A 26,642-nucleotide genomic window follows, 5' to 3' on the forward strand; every position below is an offset into this window, starting at 1 on the left:
TCCCAACCTGGAATGCGTATCTCAAAAGCATCGTGATACTTACGATTACAATGCTTTTGAGATACGCACTGCAAGACTGTTGACTGGTTTCAGAAGGATTTTATAGGGTTCAGTTTTGTGGAATATTCTTTGAATGCAAGGCAATTTATTATAATGTCTATGTCCAAATACAGTTTGAACAGGGTCTGTACATCAAAAGTTAAGGGCTAATTGTGTGGGCTGTTTGTGTACATGTGAATTTGTGGTTTTGTCAGTTTGTTTATTTGTTGATTATCTTTTTATAGGATTTATAGGATTTATCTTTCATAGGAGCCCATACACCACCAACATGCTTCCCGGACCAAGGAGCGATAAAAAAGTGAGCTTGCACTCTCCCATAGTTTCTGGAAACCACATGACTGAGACAACTTGATCAGACTTGCTTCCCCTTCAGCAATTTCAGGTAATGTTGCTGATGGGAAACATTAACTATCTTGTTTCTGCTTTTGCTATGTTTAGCGTTCAAAAACATCAGGAGTTTTGCTTAATACATTAATTTTGGATTAATAGTTAAAACTGATGCTTAATATTCCAAGTTGAGTCACTTAAATTACTTAAATTACAGGGCATGACAAATGTTAACACAGGCATGAAAATGCTAAGAAAACACTTGCCTGCCAGAATATACAATTGAAGCATATGATCTGACCTAGATTTAAAAAACAATAGGTTTATTTGCACTGCATTCCAGTTATGACTTGTTTTATGCAGTTTTAGACTTGTAAATATAGTCAATTATTGCTCCAACAGCTTAAAATCTGCAAGATGAGCTTTAGACGAGAGCACCAATGTAGCAAAGTAGGTCAGAGACCTTTTAAGATCATTGCATCCACAGGGAAAGCCCCAACAGAATCTAAACTGTTTTACTGTTCATTGACATCTTAATAATACCTAATAATATTATTTCCAAAGTCTCTTATTATGGTTTGAGCCGGAATATAATTGTTTTAACAATCTGGCTATTTCCAGCCATATATATATAGTTATTTTGTGCAGATATGCAGTAGTGGCCAAAAGTAATGTCATGCCTATAGAAAATTTACATCTTCATCCTTTATTTAAATTTTAAATATTATTAAAAAAATTGTTAAAGATTTCGTAGTTGTGCTTGGAGTCAATTGTTTTATTCGTGATAACACAATTGAAATAATCCAAGTTGTACGGACATACTATTTGCCAGGCTGTCTTTCAAAGAAATTATGAACAGCTGCAAAAACAAGAGAGAACCAATTAAATAATAATAACTGATTATGTTGTAGACAATGTATGCTTTTTCCTGTAAGCTTTTTGTTTTTCGAAGCATTTTTCTTTTTTGCATATTAAAAAATGCATGTTACATTATAGATAATTGAAGTTACTAATCATCACACATATTTACTTTGTATTGTATAATGTTTGCTTTAAAAGTGTTATTTGTTATTTATCTCTATAATCCTATTGAAACATGAGAGTAAAAAGGAGGGAGGAGGGAGGGGAGAGGGAGAGGGAGAGGGAGGGCTGGTCTTGGGCACTCATCCAGCTATATGTAGGCTATGACATAACAAAAGTATGTTCACTAAAAGGAAAGTCCCTCAGTGGTTTCTCAGTTGAGAATTCAACATGAAGTTGTGCTTGGATGTGGTATAATGTTAGAGTCAAAGCAAACATTCCAGTAATCCAACTGCAATAAAGCCAACAACAAACCACAAAGGTTCAGAAGAAAACCCCTATATTGCTCTTACTGAGAAAGCCTTGGTCACATGAAATATTGATTTTTAATTTTAATTTTATTATGGGAAAAGAAAGAGAGCATGCGTGATATAAATTCCAGAGAGTTGTGCACTAATAATTGTTATCATATATATATATATACACACTTGTAAGGGATCCACTGGAAGCAAGTGTAAATGAGAACCCAAGTGCAGTTTATTACAAACATAAAAAGATCAAAACATGACATGGCATGAACTCAAAATCAAGACATGAACGTAGACTGACTAACAGGTTAGAGGGAAACAATACTTGACAAAGACACATGGCAAACATGAGGGCTTAAATACACAGACAAGACAAAAGACACCTGTGAACAATGAACTGACGATTAACCAATGACAATACACATGGCAGGATCACATGACAAACAGGGAATCACATGATACAATATATATATATATATATATTTACCCTACCCTATTTAATTACCCTACAAGTTCAATCACACCATAATTTTTTTAAAATATATTTAAAATATTTTAATTGTGAAGAAAAAACTAAACAAACTTGGTTAAGGTATTAAGGTATCTGACAAACTTATTTGGCAAAAAAGGGTAATTTACAGCTATAGAGGGTTTTCCATGTAAAGGAGTTTAGAGAAAGCGTGGGAAAAGCCACGTGGCTCGCCTTACTGCGTGCATAATATTTATAGACCATATTTATTTATTTATTTATGCAATGTAGACCTATGGAAATTCATGTTTGTCCATTTTTGGGGACTGTATTCAGAATGTTGGGCAATGCTTTCAGGAAGACCTTTTGCCTGCTCTGAGATGGGGCTCAGATTGCGTGGGTTTCGTTTGTTTGTTATGCATAATTGCTGACAAGCAATAAAATAAAGAACTCTTTTGGAAAGAGGTAAACTTGTCTATTTTTCCAGTTAGAATAACAGAAATGAAGGTGCTTGCCATGACATCGGTGGCTCTCAGTCATGAAATTCAAGAAGAATGGATTTCTATGTAAATAGTTTGTACTTAAAACCTTTGCCAAGTCTAGAGGCCAGGGAAGCATTACCATGGAAGTTTGTGACAACTGAGCAATTTCTTGTTAATGCTTCCCTGGCCCCTAGACTGGGGAGGAACGTAACAATTGGGTGCTCGTCCGCCTATTAACATAATTTGGACTGTGCTTTCACTTTTTCGTAGTTCACAACGGTTTTATTATTTGATCTATCGGTAAGTTTTGTTTGGCTGCTTTAAACTTTGGTGGGAGGAGGTCCCATATTGTTGAAAAATATGGATTTCGATATGATCAAATTTACGCTGTTTCCTGCGTTGGAGGAATTCAATCGTTGTAGAAAAAAGATATTCTTGTAATAGCTGACTTTTATAATATAACGGCTTTTAGAGCAGCACAGAAACTGATGATAAAAGATGAATTGTATAAGAAATTGGTAGAGGTATCTTCCCAGAAAAGATATTAGTGCATGGGGACGAGACCGAAATTGGCACAGAAGCTGCGTCCAGTATCTCAATTTCAGGAAGTAGTGTTAAAAAAATCTTAACAAGGTCCTCAAGTAGCACTTAAAAGAGCTTGATCTGGCATTAAGGAAGCAGAAGCACAAGACTCAGCTGCTTCTTCTGAGAGCTCTTGAAATTAAAGCTTGCTTAATCTCGTTGATCTCTGAGAGCTTGATCTCGAGACACAAACCCTACGAAAGAAGAAGAAGAAGAAGAAGACTCTTATTCTATTGCTTTTGAGAGTGTAACCTTTAAATTGATTTGGCCGAAGGACGTGTGGGCTCTGCTGCTTTAGTGTAACCTGGTTGGCAAGGCACAGGAGGTGTGTGCGGCTCTGCCAATTGAGTAGTCATTGGACTATATGGCAGTTTTAAGAGCATACGAGTTGGTGCCGGAGACGTATCGAGAAAATATTCAGAGCGTGTTCAAAGCAAGCCTGCTAAACGAAAGCTTCATTTTCAAAAGCACAGCCCTCCAACATTTATGCACAACTAAGTTTCGTTTTTAAGAATACATAACGTTCAATTTCCCCGTTCTGGTTTACTGTAGCTTTCCAAAATGAACAGTCTATGCATGCCAATAACCTGAACCATGTGCATGTGTCCTGAGCCTTAGACTCAGGAAAAGACGGTTCAGTGGGTGAGTGCAAATTCATCTGCAAGTACCGCCGCGTCAGAAAGCTTTGACACTTTTTGTTCATTTAAATTAACAAAAAACTTTCTGGTACGCAATTTTTGAAATCTTCCAGCAAGACCGACTCTTGCAACTCCTCATAATTGCTAGACTTACTGGCAAGACACCACTTTTCAAAGCATTTTCTTTTCTCTGGCGAATTCGACATAAGTTTGTTCGGCTTTGAACACGCTCTGAATATTTGTCGATACGTCTCCGGCACCAACTCGTATGTCGAATTCACCAGGTGAATTTGCACTTACCCACTGAACCGTCTTTTTCTGGTTCCTTATCTACAGAGTCTATGGTTCAGGACACATGCACATGGTTCAGGTTATTGGCATGCATAGACTGTTCATTTTGGAAAGCTACAGTAAACCAGAACGGGGAAATTTAACGTTATGTATTCTTAAAAACGAAACTTAGTTGTGCATAAATGTTGGAGGGCTGTGCTTTTGAAAATGAAGCTTTCGTTTAGCAGTTCAGCTCAGGGCATGTCATTGACTTATTGTGGGGGCACATTTGCCTTTAGTCTCTTAACAATATGATGCTCTTGGCGTTGTTGCTTCACGGGAAATCACACACCCTCGTATCCTTGCCAAGCTCTCACATGTCAAAAGGCATTCAAATATTCATTATTAAGATAATAATCTGTCTTGATCACTTTAAATGCCTCTTTGTTGTACAGAAGGGTTTTGAAAGATCTAGATTATTCTATTATTCTGTCTCCATAAAGACATTTCCCAGAAAATTCATTCCACCCATCAGTTTCTATCCGGGTTGGATTTTCAAATGTAAAATATATTTAATACATTTATTAGTGATGTATATTTATATCGATAATATTAATATACACAAAACATTCTGAAATTATTAAAATAAATTTTCCAAATCACTCAAATTCCTATGCTGAAAATGTAACTTTTAATAAAAAATGATTAAATTAGAAAAAAATGCAACTGAAATATTTTCAATGGTGGTCTCGGACTTTTGGGCCACATTCCCCACGTCTATATAGTAACTAAATCAGATAATTATGAATAGGTTCTGTAGAGAAAATGAAAGCTATGAGCACTACACTGTTATGCAATGCTGCATTGCATCCTTGATAAAAAAATAAAAATAAAAAAAATAACTGAGAGTTCAGTTAAGTAAGATTTATGTGTGTGTTTATAAGCTGCTGAGTGAATGATCAGGTCATGCACCCCTGCAGAGAATTCTACTGGAATTGAGGGGGGGGGGGGGGGGGGGGGGAAACAGCCAAGAAATTTGGGAATGGTGAAGCCAAATACTGCTGGATTTACGAGTAGGGGTGGAGCAGGTGCGGGAAGTCTTAGTGTGAAAGTGAAAGTGAGTTAATTTTTTTGTGTATAAATACATGCACCTGATACCTGCATGTCACACCTGTGCACAATTGTCTGATGCTTTTGCAGAGATCCAACACAAAGACAAGAATGCAGACTTCAACAGTAACTCTCCTGGTCATTGCTGCAGTCCTCTGGGGCAACATAGAAGGTAAGAGTGGAACTGACACTTTGAAACACTTACTCTCATGGCACACACACACACTTGCAGTTTCTCAGAAGCATCCTGCACAATTTCATATCGAAATCGAGGACTGTCTGCAGCTCAAGATTTGCAGCCATTGATAAATAGAGCAATTCTTGGCTTTTTCTGTTCTGACTTGTTCTTCTCAAATATTCAGTTATAGTAACTGTGGGAGCAAGTTCCTGTAAGTCCAGAAACAGACCCAGTTTTGTTCTTGCATGGTGTCAAGTAGGCTACACATTAAATGAGGGGGGATTTCCAGTGAAAAGCATTACTAATGGCAACCTTTCATTCTCAGCATTTTCAGACACAGCTGTGGACTGCTGTCTGACCACCAATGACACTCGTATCCCAAAACAAATTGTTGCATCCTACTTCCATCAAACCATAGACAGTGGATGTCCCATTGAAGCTACTATGTAAGTATCAGTTGATTGCCAATTGGCTTCATTGATACACTAGGATCGTGTTAATGGATGTTTCCCATATGTTCCCATAGATTCATCACAAAAAAGGGCAGGAAACTGTGCGCTCCGTCAGAGAAAAACGGCTGGATTAGCAAAATCATCTCGCACCTGGACAAGAAGAAAAAAAGTCCTCAGTAGGAACACATGGTACTAACAACTCCCACTGCATGTCCCTTTTCAAGCTTTGGTTCTGCTCTCTCAGTTCTGTGATATCTCACAGATATCCTAAGTGGAATCTGACATTTAGCAGAAGTTAAAAAAAGAAGTTGTGCAGTTCTTCTTTAAAAGCTTTACTTAATCTAGTTTCGTTTTCCTGTTTTACAGACAGGAGGTGAACATGAGGACCCTGTAGCTGCACTGAGCAACACTGAATACACAGGAAGTGACTTCACTAAATCACCAACTGCGACAGTGGTTTTTTTAAACAAATATTTACTAAGTATTTTGAACTTTGTTAATGATTAAATGCTATTTGCGCAATGTAGTATGTTGTTTATGTTTTACTGTCTTTCTGTAGCGATTGTGAGTCTCATACATTTGCACAAGATATCATGTAAGATGTATCAAACTTTGTGTGACTGGAATTTTTTGCTAAGAATGTTTTCAAATAAACTCATTTTGTTAAATCTCCTGTCCACCGCAATTATTTCATCAGTGTCGTTCTTTCCTTCATTTGTCCTTCTGGAGATGCAGTAATATGCCTTTTCAAGTCTTTTATGCTTTCAAAGGGTGTATTTATTCAATCGAAATCAAAAACAGTACTATTGGGGAATATAATTACAATTTAAAATAACTGTTTCTATTTGAATATATTAAAATTATTTATTTCAATTATGCAAAGATGAACTTTCAGCATCATTACTCGTCTTCAGTGTAACATGAAGTCATTCTAATCATTCTAATAAAACAATTTTTTTTGTGTGGAAACCGTGGTAAATTTGTTTCAAGATTCTTTGATTGTAAAGTTCAAATGGACAGCATTTATTTGAAAAATAAATCTTTTGCAACATCACTTTTGATTAAATGTATTCATTCTTGCTGAATAAAAGTATTAATTTCTTTCCAAAAAAAAACTTGCTGACCCCAAACTTTTAAATGATACTGTTTGAAATGGCAGAAACTCTCATTATAAACTTGTTTGATGTCTGATGTAAATGTTCACGTTACAAACACGATGATATCAAACGTTCATGCACAATACTGTTACTTTCCATTTTGTTGTTGTTGTATTTTGTCAAATGCTTGAAAGAGTGATGAAGATATCTGAAATTTAGTCTGAAATTTTGTGAATCCCCTGTTTTATTCAAATGCACAATGGTTGCCATAGAAAGGCATTTTTCATAATACTGTTAGATTTTATAAATTTTTATTGCTACATTTAAGAATTTAATCTAAAACCATCAGTTTACAACCCTAAATGTTCAGCCATTAAGCCATCTATCAGTACATACTGTAAAAGTCCATAAAGTTGTGCTTTGACATTCAAACTTTTACAATAAACCTAACAGAATTAACTATGTCGTTTCCCACACACACACACACACACACACACGCGCGTGCGGACACGTGTTGTGTTTTCACGTTTTATGGGGACTGTACAAACTTTATATTCTATCCCCTAAACATCATAGAAAACTTTCTGCACTTTAACATTTTCTAAAAACAGATTTATAAGCTCCCTCATAGGGACCAAAAAATGTCCCCACAGGGACAAGGATTACAGATATTGTCATCTTTATAGAAGATTTTAACATAGATTTTACCTGAACCACACACACACACACACACACACACACACACACCAATAATAATTAACTGTAACAAGTAAACATTGACAGATCTTGTTCTTTTTTTTTAACACTCTGGAATTCCCGGCTCTGCTTTCCCAAGGTTCAGTAACTATGAAGTCGAGCAAACTGTTCAGTTTGGCAGGTTTGGCTGAACTACTTCTTCAGTCACATTGAAACATTTGCCAGACTATTGGCCTTTGAGCGAGACAGTATGTGAGAGTGTGTGAGAGTTTTTATGTGGGCATAAATGGAAAAGAGAAAAGAGAGAGTGAGGAACAGAGATAATGCGGTGCATTGTGTTGTAAGCATGGCCCTCATTTTTAAAAAAAAAGAAAAAAAACCTTCAGTCCAGGTCACAACCCCTGGTCCAGCCTCTCCTGCTTTAACATTTGTTTTTGTTTTTTTACAGGACGGGGAGGGACTATATGTCATAGTGAAACTTAAGATTGTATAAAACGGGACTGTAGGAGCGATGAGAGGAGAGTGTCAGGAAAGCCACTTGAGAAGGACCGATCAACGCTTGCTCCCGCATCTTCTGTTCCCGTTGCCATGGCTTCATCCGTCATCCCTGCGCTGAGTGCGAGTCTCTGTGCGCTGGCGTTCCTTCTCTACTGCAGTCCGGCAGGTAATCGCTCATGCTTTCGTCCTTCATCCACGTGCTTATTTCATTCATTTCTTCTGATCTTTCATGTATGATAGCAGATGTGTCACACAACTCAACAAATCGAGTTTTTAGTATTCACAGAAAACAAAATCTCATCTATTTTAACTTAAAAGACTTAAATTGAGTCATCAGTTTTATTATTTATAATAGGCTAAAAGTTATAATATTATTATTATTCTAAGTTTTATTATTATCCTTATTCAGAATATAGACGTGTATTATTTATATATTCAATTTTACTTTACTACTCGCTTTACTGCAAGTTATTATATAAGTACAGCACAGCAAATTTTGTGCAATTTTATGCCAAGAAATAAGTGTTGAAGAACCCCAATAAGTGTTGTTTTTCTTACACACACATGTTTTCGAGACTTGGCAGACACAGGTGGTGCTAATTCCTCCTTTTCCTGTCTTCCCATCTCTTGTTGCTCATCATTTCCATTTCCCTTTTGTCTTGACCTTTCTCAGAGGCTCAGGCAGACTTAGCATTGGACTGTTGCCTGATGGTCAGCAATATATCCATCCCTAAACACGTCCTCCTCACTTACCGGAAGCAGTTCAAAGGTGACGGCTGCCCCCGTGATGCTGTTATGTAAGTATCGTAAAATACCGGATGTTTTATGCAGTTCAAAATGCTGGGTTATGTGGGAGCCTGGGAGAGAATGAAAGTATATGATCACATTTCTAAGCAAAGCAGATGTGAAAGTGTGTATTAAACATGCTCTGATTGTCTGTTCTAGTCAAATAATGCGCAGAAATCCATTATTTTTCAGATTCATAACCAGGAGAGGTCGTAAGCTTTGCGCCCCTCCTGCCACTGAGGAGAAGTGGGTTAAGGAGACTATCAAGTTTCTGGACACTAGGCTCAAGAGGTGCAAAGAAACCAAATTCAGTGTATGTAATTTACCTCAGATTTATTCAGTGGCTTAATAGTTTTATTTCCTCAGTTGTCTATCGGATGACATGAAACCGGTTGCTTAACAGGCATGTCATTGTTATTGCAGGTCACTTTCTCTTCTCTGGTTTTCCTCTGACTCATGACATTGTTTATATGTAGTAGATCTCGATTTGGATGTTAAAGTCTTACTCATACAAAACCACAAACTATTCAACTATGAAACCACAAGCCAAAACATCCTCCTACGGCAAATTTACTGAGCTTTAAACAGACCACCAACAATGTGGACTCAGACTTGGACTCAGTCGAGCGTTTGACATGAAGCATGTGCAGCAGATCTGTTTCAAATAATGCAATTAGAATTCGTTTTAGAATTCTGATAGGAATGCTAAGTAAAAATTAGAACTGTTAAATTTGACGTTGACAGTCAAGTGAAAGTCTACAATCTCTTTATAAGCAGGCTTTAACTAATTGTTTGCTTTGTGTGCTTGTATTTCAGGAGAAACGCTGTCATGTCCTGAAGAATTTGACTATTTGAGTGAACACACACACACACACACACACACACACACACACACACACACACACACACACACACACACACACACACACACACACACACACACACACACATTCAGTGGCAGCTAACATCTTCATGTTTTATATAAAAAAAGGGGGGGGGGGGGAAATCCAGTTCTTCCCCATTCAGCATTGCCTATGAAAAAATCAGGCCATGCTGTGATCTTATTACTCAGAAATACAATTTTTTTTCCTGTTTGTTTGTTGTATTTTGATATAATCTCATCTTGTTGAATTTAATAAATTGGTTGGCAAACACAATTATTGTTGGGACTGTATTCTTTATGTGACGTTTTGACTTTATAGACTTGATAAATGCATAGTGCTGGGTAGTAGTGCTGTCTAATTGATTAATCTAACATACAAGTTTGTGTTTATATGTACACACACACACACACACACACACACACACACACACACACACACACACACACACACACACACACACACACACACACACACACACACACACACACACACACACACACACACACACACACACACTCAATGGCAGCTAACATCTTTATGTTTTATAAAAAAAGGGGGGGGGGGGGGATCCAGTTCTTCCTCATTCAGCATTGCCTATGAAAAAATCAGGCCATGCTGTGTGATCTTATTACTCACAAATACACATTTTTTCCTTTTTTTTTGTTTTTTGTTGATATAATCATCTTGTTGAATTTAATAAATTGGTTGACAAACACAATTATTGTTGGGACTGTATTCTTTATGTGACGTTTTGACTTTATAGACTTGATAAATGCGTAGTGGGTAGTAGTGCTGTCTAATTGATTAATCTAACATACAAGTTTGTGTTGATATGTACACACACGCACACGCACGCACGCACGCACGCACGCACGCACGCACGCACGCACGCACACACACACACAAGGGGGGGGGGAAATCCAGTTCTTCCCCATTCAGCATTGCCTATGAAAAAATCAGGCCATGCTGTGATCTTATTACTCACAAATACAATTTTTTTCCTGTTTGTTTGTTGTATTTTGATATAATCATCTTGTTGAATTTAATACAGTTTTTTACAATCACTTTGCTACTATTTTCAGAACCTTGATGCCATTTTTCAAAACTCTAGACACAAAACTCAAAACGGTTATCACTTGTAACACAGGCTGTCTAATGTTCGAAACATTGCATTGTGCATTCACATCTTTAAAGAAATCTTGCACTTGCACAATCATTGGTTCAAAAAACAAATTTACTGTGAAATACCATTGAAACATAGCCTAACTATAGATCACCCACACACAAGCAACCGATAGTTTCACTGTGTCATTGTTCATACAATCATTAAATATTCTATAACAAAATAGGTGATACAGGTTTCATTATGGTACTACATGTACAGTAAATACATCTCTGTAAAAGTACTGCAGTAGTAGAGAGAATACACAGTGGAATCATTGAACAAATTGTTTAATATATTGATGCAAAACACTACAGTACAATCACAACTTAGGTTTATTTGAATCAAAGCCAAATTAATTAGCTATGAAATAGTAAAGAAAAGACAGTACTGTAAAACATCAAATGCAGTGTCCCTCAACTTGCTTGCTTGTACTGTAAGAAACACAACATGTCTTCATTGTCCAAGATATGCTGGTGAATTTCTGTAAGGCGAATATCATTTCTGGCCCGAACCAAATCGACCACAGCCTGCTCTTGTTGGTCAGTTAGTATTGTGCCTCTGCCTCCACTATTTGGCCTGGTCACAATTCTACAGGGAACATTAGAGTAAGAAGACACTTGGTCACATCACCTATTCTGTGATACACATTGGTATGCAGTCATTTGACAATTGAGAGTAGAATAATGTTTAGTGCATGCTGATAACTTACCGGTTCTCATTGCGGAACGTTCTGATTATTGAGGCCACGGTTGACCTTCTGACTTTTGGTTGTATCATTGTAGCCGTCTCAGTCATTGTCATGCCATGATTTATGACATGGTCTACAACTATTGCCCGAATTTCATTGGACACTCTATGCTGTTGCTGCCGCTGTCTTGGTCCGTGGCCTTGTCCTCTACCACGTTCCCCCACACCTCTCAAACAAGGCCCACGACCACCTCTCAGAAGGAGTGCCTGTCCCCAGCCATTCCTTTGACCAACACGTCTTCCTCGTCTTCCTCCCACCACTGCTTGACCTGGATCACCTGCTGGCTCCATGTTACGTATCACTATGCTCTTGCAATTGGATCCCAATCAACAGTTTACAGTATATACTCATTCCACAATGTGCACTCAATCATCAGTAAAGAGTTGGCAGAATTGGACAAGCAATTACAAGGGCATCTAGCCTATACAGTGCAGTCCTGTCAATACTGTAACTAGTCTGAAAAGGTGGTACAGTATTTGGGACCATAGACACAGTGTCTGATGAAGCATTATGATAAAATATTAGGCTACATCCATGGATATTGTAGTCTAATTGGTTCGTGCTCCACGCTAATTGGTGACAAAGAATCTTGTTATCTTGAAACTTTCATGATTTACTGAAAACATGGAAGATTGTTTGTCTGTTTCCATACAACTATGCATTAAGAGTAATGCGACAATTACTTATCATTTTGAGCAGTTGTATCAATTGATAGTTAGATCATTGTAAGGAAATGAATAGACACTAATGTGTGAATTGCCTTTTGAAATAGTAGTACTTTGATGTTAAGTTGTGTCATATTGAACAGGTGATTTTTGTTGAATGAACAAATGATCAAATTTTTATGTGTATTGTATCCAAGCAATTGAGAAAAGGGTTAGTTTTGCAAAAGTTGCATTTTGATCATTGGTTGTGAGTTTTGTGTCTAGAGTTGTGAAAAATTACATCAAGGTTCTGAAAATAGTAACAAAGTGATTGTAAAAAACTGTAAATTGGTAGACAAACACAATTATTGTTGGGACTGTATTCTTTATGTGACGTTCTGATTTTATAGACTTGATAAATGCATAGTGCTGGGTAGTAACTAGTGCTGTCAAATTGATTAATCTAAGATACAAGTTTGTGTTTATATAATGTACACGCACACACACACACACACACACACACACACACACACACACACACACACACACACACACACACACACACACACACACACACACACACACACACACACACACACACACACACACACACACACACACACACACACACACACACACACACACACTAGCGCTATACGCCACGGAGCGGCGCTAATGAGCTGATCTCATCTTTTCTTCTGTATAAATCGCCATCAAGCAATCACGAAGAAGAGGACTAGTCGCTGTCAGACCGACGCCACAATATGACACGATTTCCAGGCTCTCACGTCGTATTTAATTTTCTGTGTATAATTATTATGCTATTAAATGACGGAACTATTTGTAATGTTGGTAAGTGAGCTTTGAATAAATGAAATATCAGTAAGAAAACCCGTGAACAGTACAAAAACAAAGCTAGCTAGCTGGATAACTGTTAGCAAACATCTTGTTGCCATGGAGAAGCACAAGCTTGAATTTATTATTAAAGCATATATTAATAATCTAAATAAAGCATGTACTCATTAATAACTCCATACATTTTTAAATAAACCCTTACAATCCAGTCAATCGTAATATAACGTTACATCTGAAAGCAATAGGGAATGTATGAATGTATGATTATTTCAGTGTTTCAGCCTGCGTTTATTCTGGCATCTGGACCAAGAATATCATCATTTCTGGTTGGAAACGTGTCTGGCATTTCCTTCAGCATCAGTGCTGTTTCATCATCAAATGCAACAGGTAGACAATTAATGTTACCACAACATTTCTATTCAAACACATACAACAACTACTCGCATTACTGTAAGGTCCCATTAGTTAATGCATTAAAGGGATAGTTCACCCTAAAATGAAAATTATGTCATCATTTACTCACCCTCAAGTTTACATTTCTTTATTCTGCTGAACACAAAAGAAGATATTTTATTCATTTATAAGATATTCCATACTATGGAAGTCAATTGTCTTCAAAATATTTTATTTTGTGCTCAGCAGAAGAAAGAAACTCATACAGGTTTGGAACAACCTGAGGGTGAGTAAATGATGAGAGAATTAAAAAAATTTGGGTGAACTACGCATTTTTTGTTAGTTCACGATAACTAATGAATTAACTTATGTTATCAAATGGAACCTTATTGTTAAGTGTTACCCATGCATACTGTAATATTTTAACTTCAACAAATGTTTTCATTGTGAACTACTTCAGGAAGCATCCCATCGTCATCTTGTGTGCCGGTTTATCAAACACAGTGGAATCTTTCATATGAATTAATTGGGAAGGTGAGTTGATTCTGCCACATTAACTGTAGGTTTATGCAGTATAGAAGCAAGGGCAAATACTGTTTAGTAAATCTCCATCTTTATTCTGTTTAGAAGGTACTCAAAATCAGCAACATGGAAAATCTATCTATGTAACATGGAAAGAATTTCCAACAGTTAATGAGAATCAAGACGTCAAGAAATGTACTTGTGAAGTTCCCCCGGTGAATTAACAGGAAAATGCAATCTGTATTATTAACGTCAACCTGTCATTAAGCAGGGTGTGTTCGCCACCTACGCATCACGTTTTTGTGCATTGCTAAAATTCCCCCTCCTGTTTTTCTGCTTAGCCCTCTCAGGGAAATAGTTTGTATAGAGATGCGTATTATGAGCTCCAGAACTTGCCCAGTGATTTGTAATAATCTTTTGGGCGACGTCGAAGTAAAATGAGAAACTACTTTCCTTTCTATTTCTTTAGGTATCTCCGCACAGGGCGTAGCAGTTACTTTAGAGTTTAATAGAGCATTCAAACAGTCGGGACTTTTTGTGGTAATTTTCACTGTTGTGAAATGGCACTTTCTCTTAAGTTGCTCTGGTAAGAAAGTATCTTCTAAGAAGTATCTTCTGGGGTCTGTAAGATTTTTAACTCCCAAAAATAAACTCCTAATAAATGAATAGTTGTTATGTTGTAAAGTAGGTACTATTAATAGTAAAGTAGTTGTTAAGTTTAGGTATTTGGTGGGATAAAGGGATGTGGTCATGCATAATAAGGCATTAATATGTGCTTTATAGTTACTATTAAACAGCCAATATCCTAGGAATATGCTTGCTAATAATAAGCAACTAGTTAATAGCAAGAGCTGGACCCTAATGGAATTAATACTTTCATTGAGGAAAAATGCATTAAATTGATTAAAATTAACTGTAAAGATATTTATATTGTTACAAAATCTTTCTATTTCAAATCAGTGCTTTCTATTCATCAAAGAATCCTTGGTCCTCCACAAAAAATATTAAGTAACACAACTGTTAATAATAAGAAATGATAAGAAATCTTTTTTTGAGCAGCTAATCAGCATATTAGATTTATTTCTGAAGGATCATGTGACACTGAAGCCTAGAGTAACAATGCTGGAAAAATTCAGCTTTAAATTACATTTTAAAATGTCTGTTTATTTGAAAATAAACTGAAAACTGTTATTTTCAATTGTAATTATATTTCACATTATTACTTTTTTCAGTATTTTTGATCAAATAAGTCTTGGTGAGCATAAGAGACTTCTTTTAAAAGCATAAAAAAACATGGCTTTAGCTCATAGTATGGAATGGTTCCGACCTTCTTGAAATTTGTACATTGTTCATATGAAAGCTTAACTAATTTCACGGTGGAAAAATAATCCGGTTGACTTCAATAAACATGCTAGGAATATCCCTGACATTCAAGTTTGACAAACCAGAATGAGCGGCTCAACTATACATTTTAACTGCTTGATTTTCCAGATACTGTTATTTTCCACAGTATGCCTCCTCAAGCTAAATGACATATTGTGTTCTTTTGTTGAAACTTCTGCCTCAGGGTTTCATAAACACAGCCCAAGGCTCATATAACACAAGAACCCCTCACCTAACCTGAAATGCACCACATTATACACTAGAATAGTTCACAGAGTTCACACCAGAGCTATAACGCTAACGGCATAAAAAAAATATTTAGTTGGAATCACTTTTAGAATGAATTTTTTTCCAGCTGATGAAAGATAAAAATATTGACAGTCAATCAGAATCCATCCTGCTTTAAAGAGCTCGAGCATTTTAAGCAGCAGACGACAAACCTGAGGTGCGCGCTTACAATTAACTGAAGAACGATATCGCCCGCTGGTGTGGACACAAACATAGTTATGGTTATAGTTATCATTCTTGTTGTGAACGGGATTTTAATTCCTTAAATAAAAATCTTACTGACCCCAAAATTTTGAACGGTTGTGTATGTGCGATTCATTTCAAAGTGGAATGTCCAAGTTTATACGTTGAGGAAAACGAGTCAAAACATAAGCAATACTGGAACTTTGCAATATTGAATACCATTATATTCTTTCTGTTGAATACCAATATATCAGAATGCCTTCCTGGTGCGAGTGAGTCTCAACCGCAGTCTGCAGCTGTGTGGGAATGAAACATCTGTCCCGGACTGCTGCCAGGAGCCGCTCTGTCTCCAGGAGACTCTCCTTGTGTCCGCATGTGCTGATGAAACCCCCAAAGCCTCACTCATCATACAGACCCATATTTATGCTCAGATCTTCCCCAACAAGCCAATTTCTGGTTAGTTTCTCTTTTCATATTACTAAATTTGAAGTGTTGTAGTACAACCTAGTGGTTTTAGTACCATGATGGGACTACCATTGTTGATTTTTAGTAAAGTCACCTTTATTTATAAAGCACTTAAACAATTAGACATTGTACTAATGTCTCTCTGTTGCAACTACATGTCAATAGCAGTCATTCGAGTATTAGGAGACTGTCTGCTTAACATCTGCTAACTTTATTTTGATGCTCCTCAACAGACATTCTAAGTAACTTTGCAAGTACATGCCAACTTATTCTACTAACCCTAATCCTAACCTTAATGTAACAGTCTACTAATTCTCTAATTAGAGTTAGTATACATGTAGTTGCAAATGAATGAGAGTTATTTGACATGTAGTTGCAAAGTTACTTATAGTTAGTAGAATGTCTAAAGTGGACAACACTGTCATTATTCAGCTCAGTTCATTGTTGATTCAGTTCAGTTAAATTACTGTGTGAAGTTCATCGTGTTCAGTTTAGCTATAAGCAGCCCTACAGAAGACAATAGTGTCATTATTCACTCTGAGTAGGTTCATTGTTGATTCAATTCTTTTTAATAACAGTGTCAATGTTGCAAAATGTGCAATTATAAAATGAAGCCAAATCAGCAATAAAGCATATTGCATGGTTCGTTTAATACTGCTGTCACTTAAGCATTTTTGTTTGCATATATTCATTTAGCAGAAGTACATTTGAGGAACATCACAAGCATGGTGCTAATAATAGCAAGGTCTTGGGTTTATTCCCCAGGGAATCCTAGAAATGTATACCTTTAACGCAATTTCACTTCAGATAAAATTGTCCGCCAAATGCATGCAATCTTGGCATTAACCCTCTGAGACCATAATTTGTACCATGGTACCACTATAGTACTTTTTCATAGAGAAGTCTTACATGCGTTAATGTTTCTTGTATAATATCATAATGCATATTTGATTTTTTTGCAGAAAATAAAACCGCCATTCCCAACCAAGTGTTTCAGCCTCTCGGCAGCTGCCCATGTGATGTTTCCCTTGGCGAGTGTGACATACGCTGCTGTTGTGACCAGGTAATAATTAAAGCTTGGAGAAAAGTTTAGTTTATTAGTTAAATGTATTTAATCATGATAGGTGGACAGTTGAACATCTGTCTCTAATACTTCAGTCCTTTTCAATGGGATTCTGCTGTTGATCCAGTTGACACTTAGCTAAGCCCTACATTAAATGCGCCATAAAACAGAAGTTGCGATAGTCTTTTCATCCCTGTTGTGATGTACATCTGAGTGAAACGGCTTCTCGAACAAGAAAAAAAAAAGTAGGTTAGTGTTTTTGTAAAGCTTACATCAACAAAGGGGGGTGTTGATAATTTTTTTTATAAATTCTTAGTTTATTTATGAGTGTATGTTTTCTCTTTTAGGACTGCACTCAAGAAGTTCTGCATTTGTTTGCGACTCAGTGTCTTCCTGGACCATTTGGGGGAAGTTTCAGTCCCGTTCCAGAGTATCAGTGCTCAGCTCAGTCCTCTGAAAATGACCCTGATTGGTTCCCCTTTCTCTGTGTCACCTCCCCCTCGGACAACAACCCCTTTCTGGGACTTTTCTATGATGGTCGGACTGTGTAAGGAGTGGAAGTTTTTCTAGTGCATTATCTTCTATACAGTTTCAGTTTTGTTTATGTATAACTTAGAGTATTATTAGACTTATTCAAAAATACACTTCTGTTCAAAAGTTTGGAGTCAATAAGATAAAAGCATCTTATGCTCACCAAGGTCGCATTTATTTAATTAAAAAATACAGTATAAACAGTAATATTGGAAAGTGTTTTCTGTTTTAAATTAATATATTTTAAAATGTAATTTTATTCCTGTGATGCTAAACTGAATTTACAGCATTGTTACTTCAGTCTTCAGTGTCACATGATCCTTCAGAAATCATTATAATATGCTGATTTGTTGCTCAAGAAACATTTCTTATTATTATTACAAAGCAAACAGTTCTACTGTTTAATATTTTTTGAACGCTGTGATGCATTGTTATTTATTTTATGAATAATGAGTGCAAAAGAACAGCATTTATTTGAAACCGAAATCTTTTGTAACATTATAAATGTCTTTACTGTCACTTTTGATCAATTTAATGCGTTCTTGCTGACTAAAATTATTAATTTGTGTAGAAAAAAACGTACTGACTCCAAACTTTTGAATGGTAGTGTATGTTTGGTGATTTTCTAAACTTGCATGGGTTTTTACAGCTCCCCAAAACCCAGTCCATCATTCCAAGCCCCGCAGATGACAGCTGCTGTACCTCCCATAAACTACCGCCAGGGGGATCCAATATTCACTAAGGATGACCTATACTTCACCATCCCACAGGTTAGATAACATTGCTAGTGTACGTGTCTGTTTATATGAGTGCACGCATTCATGCATGTGTGTATCTGTCCTCTGAGCAGAACTCTGGACTCGGCCAGTGTGCAGACAATGCTCCAGTGGCATTTTTGGAAAACTTTGAGTCTCAGTGTGTGAGGAGGCTGCAGTCCTGTCCATCACCATCAGATGACCTGAGGTTGGATGTTAAAGATGGATTGGGAGGTAGATATTCAATATAATCTAAAGTTGATTTGCTTTCCTCAACCAAACACAAGAACATAAACCACATATTACAACATAATATAATATGTAGCATGCTGCTGTAGATGCTGAATCAAACATACCATCGGTACCAACGATTTTTATCCTGTAAATATATACATATGCCATGTCAATATATCAGAGATCCATCTCCCATGTGCTATTTTACTTATTTGACAGTGTTTTAGAATACAATTTTATGCTTTTAAGGAATAGCATGGGAATGGTGAATATACCCTCAATGATATGCTTCAGATACATATACTGTATCTTATGAATCTATTGATCATGTTGTTTGCATGCAAATATGAGTATGCATGCAAATATGCATGTGTGAGACTGTTCATATTTTTGCACTCTTCCCAGGTGTGGTCTCAGTCAGCGTTGTGGATGAAGCAGCCAATGACCTTAGATTATTTCTGTCAAATTCTCTTGAGCCCATATCTGGTCAGTTGTATGAATTTTTTCAGCAGTTATTTATTTAAAAATAAGTTAATCTATTTTTAAATATGAACTATTTATTGAAGTAGTCCTAATATAAAATATTAAGAACCAGTAAATTGTGAGTTTGATTATTAATTTTGTATAAAATATCAATAATATACACTAAAGCATTCAAAAGTAAAAAATAATCATTATAATGAGTACTTCTATTCTGTAAGGATGCAATAAATTAAAGTGACAGTAAAGACATTTATAATGTTATAAAAACATTTCTATTTAAAATGCATGTTGTTCTTTTGAACTTTTTTTTCATCAAAGAATCCTAAAAAAAGGTATCACAGTTTCCACAAAAAAAAGCAACTGTTACAACTGTTTTCTACATTGATAATAATAATACATGTTTTTTTGAGCAGCAAATCAGCATATTAGAATGATTTTTGAAGGATCATGTGATGTGACTGAAGACTGGAGTAATAATGCAAAAAAATTCTGATTTGCATCACAGGAATATATTACATTTTAAAATATAATAAGATAGAAAACTGTATTTTTTTTACAATATTACTGTATTTCTAATAAAATAAATACAGTCTTGGTGAGCTTAAGATACTTCTTTCATTTAAAAAAACGTACTAACCCCAAACATTTGGTATTGTACCTATCAAATAATAATAATACAGAAAATAGTACTAAAGTTTCTCTTTTAGTAACATTGAAGACACGATGGACATTATATGTAAAGTTTGATCCTTTTCATTGTATAATTTTTTTTTTTTTTAGTGCCACAAAAGTGTGATAATGTGGTTGTGGCCTTGAGTTACACTCTTTACTGGAGAGAGAATGGCCTCACTGCCATTACTGTGAAACGGACCACTGCAAACATCACTCTATCATCACCTGGTAAGTCACAACTATTGTCTTCCTGTTCACTCTTACAATACGACACACCTCTTCACTGCACGTTTTTCTTATGGAATGCATCTCTTTCTCTCTATCATATACATGTATATACACACATACATACATATATATATATATATATTAGGGATGTGAAACGATTAATTGCAATTAATCGCATCCAAAATAAAAGTTTGTGGGAACATAATATACTGTATGTGTGTGTACTGTGTATAATTATTTAATTTGTATATATAAATACACACACATGCATGTATATATTTAAGAAAAATTTGTTATTTATATATAAAATATTTCTGTTTATATATTATATAAATTATATAAAAATATATATGCAGAATATAAATGCAAATATTTCTCAAATATATACATGCATGTGTGTGTATTTATATATACAAAATAATTATACACAGTACACACACATATATTATGTAAACACAAACTTTTATTTTGGATGCGATTAATCGCGTTTAATCGTTTCGCATCCCTAATATATATATATATATATATATATATATATATATATATATATATATATATATATATATATATATATTAAATCTTACCTCTTACCTCCCATCTAGTATCTTTGACCAGAAGATATTCTGCAGTGTTTGTGAACGGAAATGAAACATCTCAGCCAAACTCTGGGAATTCAGGTTAAAGCAACTCCCATAATACCTCAGCTTCAGATGCTCAGGAACATTGTTTAACTTATCCAGCAGAAATAATTTCTTATCCATTACTAATGTTTGCACAGGTTACCTGGTGAAGAGGCCAGTGATTGGTGGCATTTTGGACCCTGCTACAGAAGTTATACAGAGGGCCCAGATCAATCTCTGGCAGCCAGGTAGTGTAGCATATCCATATTTTAACGATACAGGACTACAAAAAACTATGACTTTAATCCAGTGCTGTGTCCTCTGCAGGTGGAGATGGACTATGCTCTTCTGCTGAACTGAGACCAGCTCTGTTCGGGATCAACTCCACATCAGGCTGTGTGATTCCTGTGAGTTTGCTGAATGTGAGACAGTGCAGTCGGTTGAGGTGAGTATCATTGCCGAAGGCTTTTGAACACAACACAATACAATAGATTCCTATTGAACAGTTATATTTGATAAGTCTTTCTTGTGCATGTCATTTCGCAGAGAAACGGTGCGTGCTGTCCTAGCTGAATTAGTGACTGCTACACTTGTTTCCACAACAGGAAACCCAAACTTTTCCAACCTAGTGGATTGGGTCAACATTACTAGTGAGCACTACATCATATAATTATCTCTAATATGTATAATATGTCAAGCTGTTCTTGAGTCTATTTATACCTAATCTTATAAACTGCAATGTTGCAGCTTTAAATTCTGATCAAGCTGTCTTTATATGTACACATACGCCAAGTCTATATAAACTACAATTCAAAAGTTTGGGGTCAGTAGGATTTTTTTTTATATATTTTTTTATTTTTTTAAAGAAACTAATACTTTTAGTTTTACTTGACAAGAATGTATTACATTTATCAAAAGTGACAGTAAAGACATTTATAATGTTACAAAAAATATATATTTCATATAAAAGCTGTTCTATTTGAACTTTATATTTAAAGAATCCTGAAAAAAATGTATCACGACTTTGGCTTCCAAAAAATGAAGCAACTGTTTTCAACATGGATCATAATAAGAAATGTTTCTTGAACAGCAAATCAGCATATTAGAATGATTTCTGAGGGTGTGTCTCAATCAGCTCCTTAGTTCAACAGTCAGGGCACTGATCAGGCAGTAGGCCGTTTTAAGGACATCTCAATGCTAAAATCCTCTCAGTGCACTGAAACGTTCGCTCCCTAAAAAGTCCCAGAATGCACTGTAAAACCCAGGGAGCATTGATGCTTACTATTTTCCCTTAAAAGGAAATTCAGAAGTGCAAAACATAAATGGCATGTTTTTAAAATATTTAAGATGTTTTATTTTATTATATATTTTAGTATGAACATACATCTCTAGAACATAATTTAGCTAACATTTATTATTAGTTTATGGCTGAAAAGTTGCAGGGAAATGTACCTTTAAATAAAATAAACAAATAATGTCAGAAAGCAGTGGTGGGCCGTCAGGGCCAGCAAGGCCTTCTCTGCTGGCCTAAACACTATGAGAATCACTGACTTGCACTTTAATATTTTTTTTTTATGAATGAGTATTAAATTATTCCCAATAGTCCGTTCTCATAATTTCATAGCTTTTCTCTTGGTTGCGCTGCTTCCAGTAGTGTATATTTATTTTAGTGCTTTTATCCAATCATATTTCAGTCATCATGTGTTGCCAGGGTCAAATATATCTGCTTCGAGGCCTTCAGAATCGATAGTGCGGGCGCCTGTAGCTTAAATGAATGGCAATGAAACTGTTGCTTTAACCAATCAGATAATCGGTCAGATTAAATCAGCCAATCAGATATCGAGTTGATTGCACCGGGGCCATCTAGCAGGCATATAATAACGTAGGCATTTCCACGCCCTTTGATTGGATGGTCAGAGCGTTTACTATTATTACTGGTAGTCAGAGCTAGCTAACCGCATCTGTTGCGAACTGTGTAAACTAAAATACCTGTAGATTTAATAGTTTTTCAACCCACAAATTCATGTTTATTTCCTTCCTCGACCACCAGCAGGTTCAAACCTACCGGAAAAAATCCCTTATCCAGCTTACGCAGAGTCACGGAACTCTATCGATCTGTCCGGGTAAAAACAGAACTGACTGCAATGTAAAGTTATGCCAGGACTGATTTTGAAGGCAAAAGTCCCGCTGATCTCATTGATATTGTTCAAAAATCTGTGTGAGAGCTTGTGTCGGCTGTAACGTTACACATCGTCATGTTTTGCGGTGTTTTCCCGGTTTAACGTTACTGCTTCTGTCGAGCGGACACTCTCAGCACTAAAGCCAATTAAAACTTATGACAGAAATACGACGGGACAGACTCGACTTTCAGCACATTATCCTCGATGGCGATAGAAAAGGTTGTTGGGACTGAAAAGCACAGACAACCTGTACAACCAAGTAATTCAAGTCTTTTTGAGGAAAGAAATTAGGAGTTTTGGAGAGTAGCTATAATGCATTTTTCCCCCGTTTTTGTCCGTGCTGAATATGATTTTCTTCCTAATTTTTCTTGTAAATTTAGGATCGAAACAACTTCTTTTTTTCAAACATTAATACTTGTAGCCATTGAAGGATAAGACAGGGATGATCCGTTTCTGAATTTATAATCGGAACGCAAGAACCACTGCACACAAAAGCCGAACTCACTCGCTCGTTTCTCTCTACCCGGCCTTTCGCGAACTCACCGCATTAACCCTATAACTGCCGGTGCAAAATTAAAACAGGAATTTCACAACAATTATAGAGAGTATGTGCGTGCGCTGCTACACTATTAAAGGTTATTAATTCAGGGTGGACATCACTGAAGGCCTAGGTGTGAAATGCACGGCCCGCTAAGATATCTGCTGTGCTGTTCATATTTGCCAGTAGTGACGGGAGCCTGATTGAGACACCCTCAAAGATCATGTGACGCTAAAGATTGGCGTATCGGCTGCTGAAAATTCAGCTTTGCCATCACAGGAATAAGTTATGCTTTACAAGTAACAATTATTTTAACTTATTGTTAAAAACTTGCATGTTTTAAAAAACTTAATTAACTTATTGTTATTTCTCACAATTTTACTGTTTTTAATGTATTTTCGATCAAACAAATTCAGCCTGGATAAAAAATCACCACTTGAAAAAGTGAACTACTGCTTTAAGTCTGTGATTCTCAACCTTTTTGACTGCATGACTGCCCATTTTCCAAGACAATATTCAAAGGCCCTTCTGTCTAAGCTGATATGCGCCTGTGGTCAGGGATGGATTATGACATGGACCATGATGGTCAAAAGGTCCTTCGGTGCTCCGATTTCTTGTTGAGTGGGGGTGGGGGTGTGGGAGAAGTGGTGCGGTTAAACCCATAGCGCTGCGTATGGGATCCCACTGAAGCTTGTCTGCCACCCTCCTGTTCGAGTGCCCTGGACACATGCCCTGTAGGCCAGTGCGTTAATCCATCCCTTAAAGATTGTGAATATAGCTCAATTTAAAGTAGCCCCAGAATTTTTAATAATAGCTATGTAAAATAGCCCCAGAAGTTTGCTGAAGCTCTCTAGTGGGCTCCGGCTCCTGCTTGAGAACCACTGCTTTGAATGAATGAGTAAACGATGTTCCTGTGCCTCTCAGCATCACTGCAGAACTCCAGTCAGCCAGCAGAGGGCATCAGTGGAGAGTGTTCTGCCGTCCCGACCCACCTCCACATCCACGTGAGGAGCGTCATCATGGGCAGGGTGCAGGGTGTGCCCCAGACAGTTATCCAGGCAGTGGAGATTAGGTACAGGTTCTTATCATCTCACTATCCTGATAGCAAAAACAATAGCTTTTCATTAATGTTTGAGCTTAATGTATCTATGCATATCCTGGTTTGAACATTGTGTTTGCCATTCTTTTCCCAATTCTCAGTTTTATAGAAACAACATGGAGGATTAAGTGTGATATTGGCAAGATGAACCCCTGTGTAAACCCAGAGATAGTGCAGAATTTCCCCGTGACCTCTTCTGTGACCTTTACTGAGAATCCTCTTAATACACAACCCCCTAGATCCAGGTCGGTCCTAAACGCATACATATTGAGTTTGATGATTATTTTATAGATGCAGTGACATTTCAATTTTTTTTTTTAATTAATTTTTTACAGTTTAATGTTTTTTTTTTTTGTCTGATAAAAGGTGCAATAAAAAAAAAATATATATATTTAAATATAATTAACATAAATCCCAGAATCTTAATGTTATACAATTCAGAAATAGTTTTTCATATTTCTATTTGTTTGAATCTGTTGCTTGCATATGGCATTATTTCACAAATCCAAGCTAGTCGTGCAGTCTCGTGAACTCTAGAAAAGTTGAATTGAAGAATCTTCTCTATTCTGCAGGTTCAGCATTAACTTCACAGAGTTTGACTGTGACCGGAACGATGTGTGCTGGCCTGAGCTGGCGTTCCCTCTCACAAGATACTACACTGGTGAGGGCTTGAATGTATTATAGAATAAGACAGAAATAACCATGAAAACTCTGTCCTGTTGTAAGAGTCAGCAACACTTTATAGACTACACCATTTTTGTATATGAAATAACATTATGTGTCCTTGTATATTTTTGAACTAGTTTATCACTCATGTTTTGGTGTATTTAGGTAGCTGATGTGAAACGTGAAGCACTAAGTCTTGCAGTGTGACATGCTATACCTCATCTAAAACTATTTTTGTAATTTTTGTGTATGCCATTGTTATATTTGTATATAACATAGAATATTTGTGCTTTTATTTTGTCACACTACAGAACTATTTAAGTAAGCTGCAAATAGGGGATTTAAAAAACACACACACACACATAAAGTTTCCCTTATACAAAAATGTATAGGCTTACATTTGAACCTAAATCCTTGATTAAGTCATTTAACAGACACGGCTTAAGATAGTTTAAAATGCATTGAGCTGTTTTAACTGAAAGCAACTTGCTCTGGCATATATGTCAGTGCCATTGTTTTATCTCAAAATGCACACCATCTAAGGCACGCTTATAAAAGCTACTTAAATGCCCTAATTGTACTAATGCCTAATCCTGGCTTAGTCTAAGCCCTGTCTGTGAAACCAGGCCTTAAAGTAATATGAATGTAACAGGGTTTTTTTCCGGTTTTTGTTTTTTGCAGGTGAGCCATATTCCCAGGCTCTGGCTAAGGGTCTCATTCTAGTGTTCTTCTTCATCGCTGCGTCTGTTTTAGGAACGCCTTGGAGACAAATCCGACAGGCATGGAACAATGCTCGATTATGAGAAAAAGAGAGCAAGTGATAGAAAAGGAAAATTATGTATCAAATAAAATGTGATATTTATTTGTAAATTTTGTGGTTTATATATTTTATAAATTATTTATTATGTTTTGTGAAATTAAACTTTTGTACTTTTTTATTAAATATATTCAATGCAAAATAAAAAATATTTTTATTATTAAAAACTAGTTTGTTTCTTCCACTGCTATATATGTAACAAATTATCAAATATTATAATATTAACTAATAATAAGAATTGTTCTTAGTTATT

The 26,642-nt window shown here is 36.2% G+C and overlaps 3 protein-coding genes across 3 annotated transcripts; all 3 read left to right on the top strand.

Annotated features, from left to right (window-relative positions):
• The first annotated feature begins 5,302 nt into the window (after positions 1-5,302).
• Positions 5,303-6,564, top strand: ccl19a.2 (chemokine (C-C motif) ligand 19a, tandem duplicate 2). The gene is made up of 4 exons (XM_079607502.1): positions 5,303-5,438; positions 5,770-5,890; positions 5,971-6,085; positions 6,263-6,564. The coding sequence occupies exons 1-3, from the start codon at positions 5,345-5,347 to the stop codon at positions 6,074-6,076; spliced, it is 321 nt and encodes a 106-aa protein (XP_079463628.1). The 5' UTR covers positions 5,303-5,344; the 3' UTR covers positions 6,077-6,085; positions 6,263-6,564.
• A 1,630-nt stretch (positions 6,565-8,194) lies between these two features.
• On the top strand, positions 8,195-9,923 carry ccl19a.1 (chemokine (C-C motif) ligand 19a, tandem duplicate 1). The gene is made up of 4 exons (XM_079607503.1): positions 8,195-8,353; positions 8,861-8,984; positions 9,166-9,286; positions 9,790-9,923. Exons 1-4 carry the CDS (start codon positions 8,278-8,280, stop codon positions 9,826-9,828), a joined length of 360 nt encoding a protein of 119 aa, XP_079463629.1. The 5' UTR covers positions 8,195-8,277; the 3' UTR covers positions 9,829-9,923.
• A 3,200-nt stretch (positions 9,924-13,123) lies between these two features.
• tctn2 (tectonic family member 2) lies at positions 13,124-26,552 on the top strand. The gene is made up of 18 exons (XM_079607490.1): positions 13,124-13,266; positions 13,543-13,656; positions 14,123-14,196; positions 16,293-16,494; positions 17,466-17,566; positions 17,914-18,113; positions 18,747-18,867; positions 18,948-19,086; positions 19,492-19,572; positions 20,350-20,469; positions 21,072-21,146; positions 21,248-21,337; positions 21,417-21,534; positions 21,636-21,739; positions 24,732-24,879; positions 25,008-25,151; positions 25,479-25,567; positions 26,254-26,552. Exons 1-18 carry the CDS (start codon positions 13,179-13,181, stop codon positions 26,373-26,375), a joined length of 2,130 nt encoding a protein of 709 aa, XP_079463616.1. The 5' UTR covers positions 13,124-13,178; the 3' UTR covers positions 26,376-26,552.
• Positions 26,553-26,642: the final 90 nt, after the last annotated feature.

The sequence above is a fragment of the Phoxinus phoxinus genome, assembly GCF_949152265.1.
Source record: "Phoxinus phoxinus genome assembly, chromosome: 3".
NCBI classification, from domain to species: domain Eukaryota; kingdom Metazoa; phylum Chordata; class Actinopteri; order Cypriniformes; family Leuciscidae; genus Phoxinus; species Phoxinus phoxinus.

Coding starts and splice junctions, on each gene's coding strand:
- ccl19a.1 (XM_079607503.1), top strand. CDS start 8,278: ATGGCTTCATCCGTCATCCCTGCGCTGAGTGCGAGTCTCTGTGCGCTG. Junction 8,354..8,860: donor TCTCTACTGCAGTCCGGCAG/GTAATCGCTCAT, acceptor GACCTTTCTCAG/AGGCTCAGGCAGACTTAGCA. Junction 8,985..9,165: donor TGCCCCCGTGATGCTGTTAT/GTAAGTATCGTA, acceptor ATTATTTTTCAG/ATTCATAACCAGGAGAGGTC.
- ccl19a.2 (XM_079607502.1), top strand. CDS start 5,345: ATGCTTTTGCAGAGATCCAACACAAAGACAAGAATGCAGACTTCAACA. Junction 5,439..5,769: donor CCTCTGGGGCAACATAGAAG/GTAAGAGTGGAA, acceptor TTTCATTCTCAG/CATTTTCAGACACAGCTGTG. Junction 5,891..5,970: donor TGTCCCATTGAAGCTACTAT/GTAAGTATCAGT, acceptor ATGTTCCCATAG/ATTCATCACAAAAAAGGGCA.
- tctn2 (XM_079607490.1), top strand. CDS start 13,179: ATGACACGATTTCCAGGCTCTCACGTCGTATTTAATTTTCTGTGTATA. Junction 18,868..18,947: donor TATACTTCACCATCCCACAG/GTTAGATAACAT, acceptor TCCTCTGAGCAG/AACTCTGGACTCGGCCAGTG. Junction 20,470..21,071: donor CATCACTCTATCATCACCTG/GTAAGTCACAAC, acceptor CCTCCCATCTAG/TATCTTTGACCAGAAGATAT.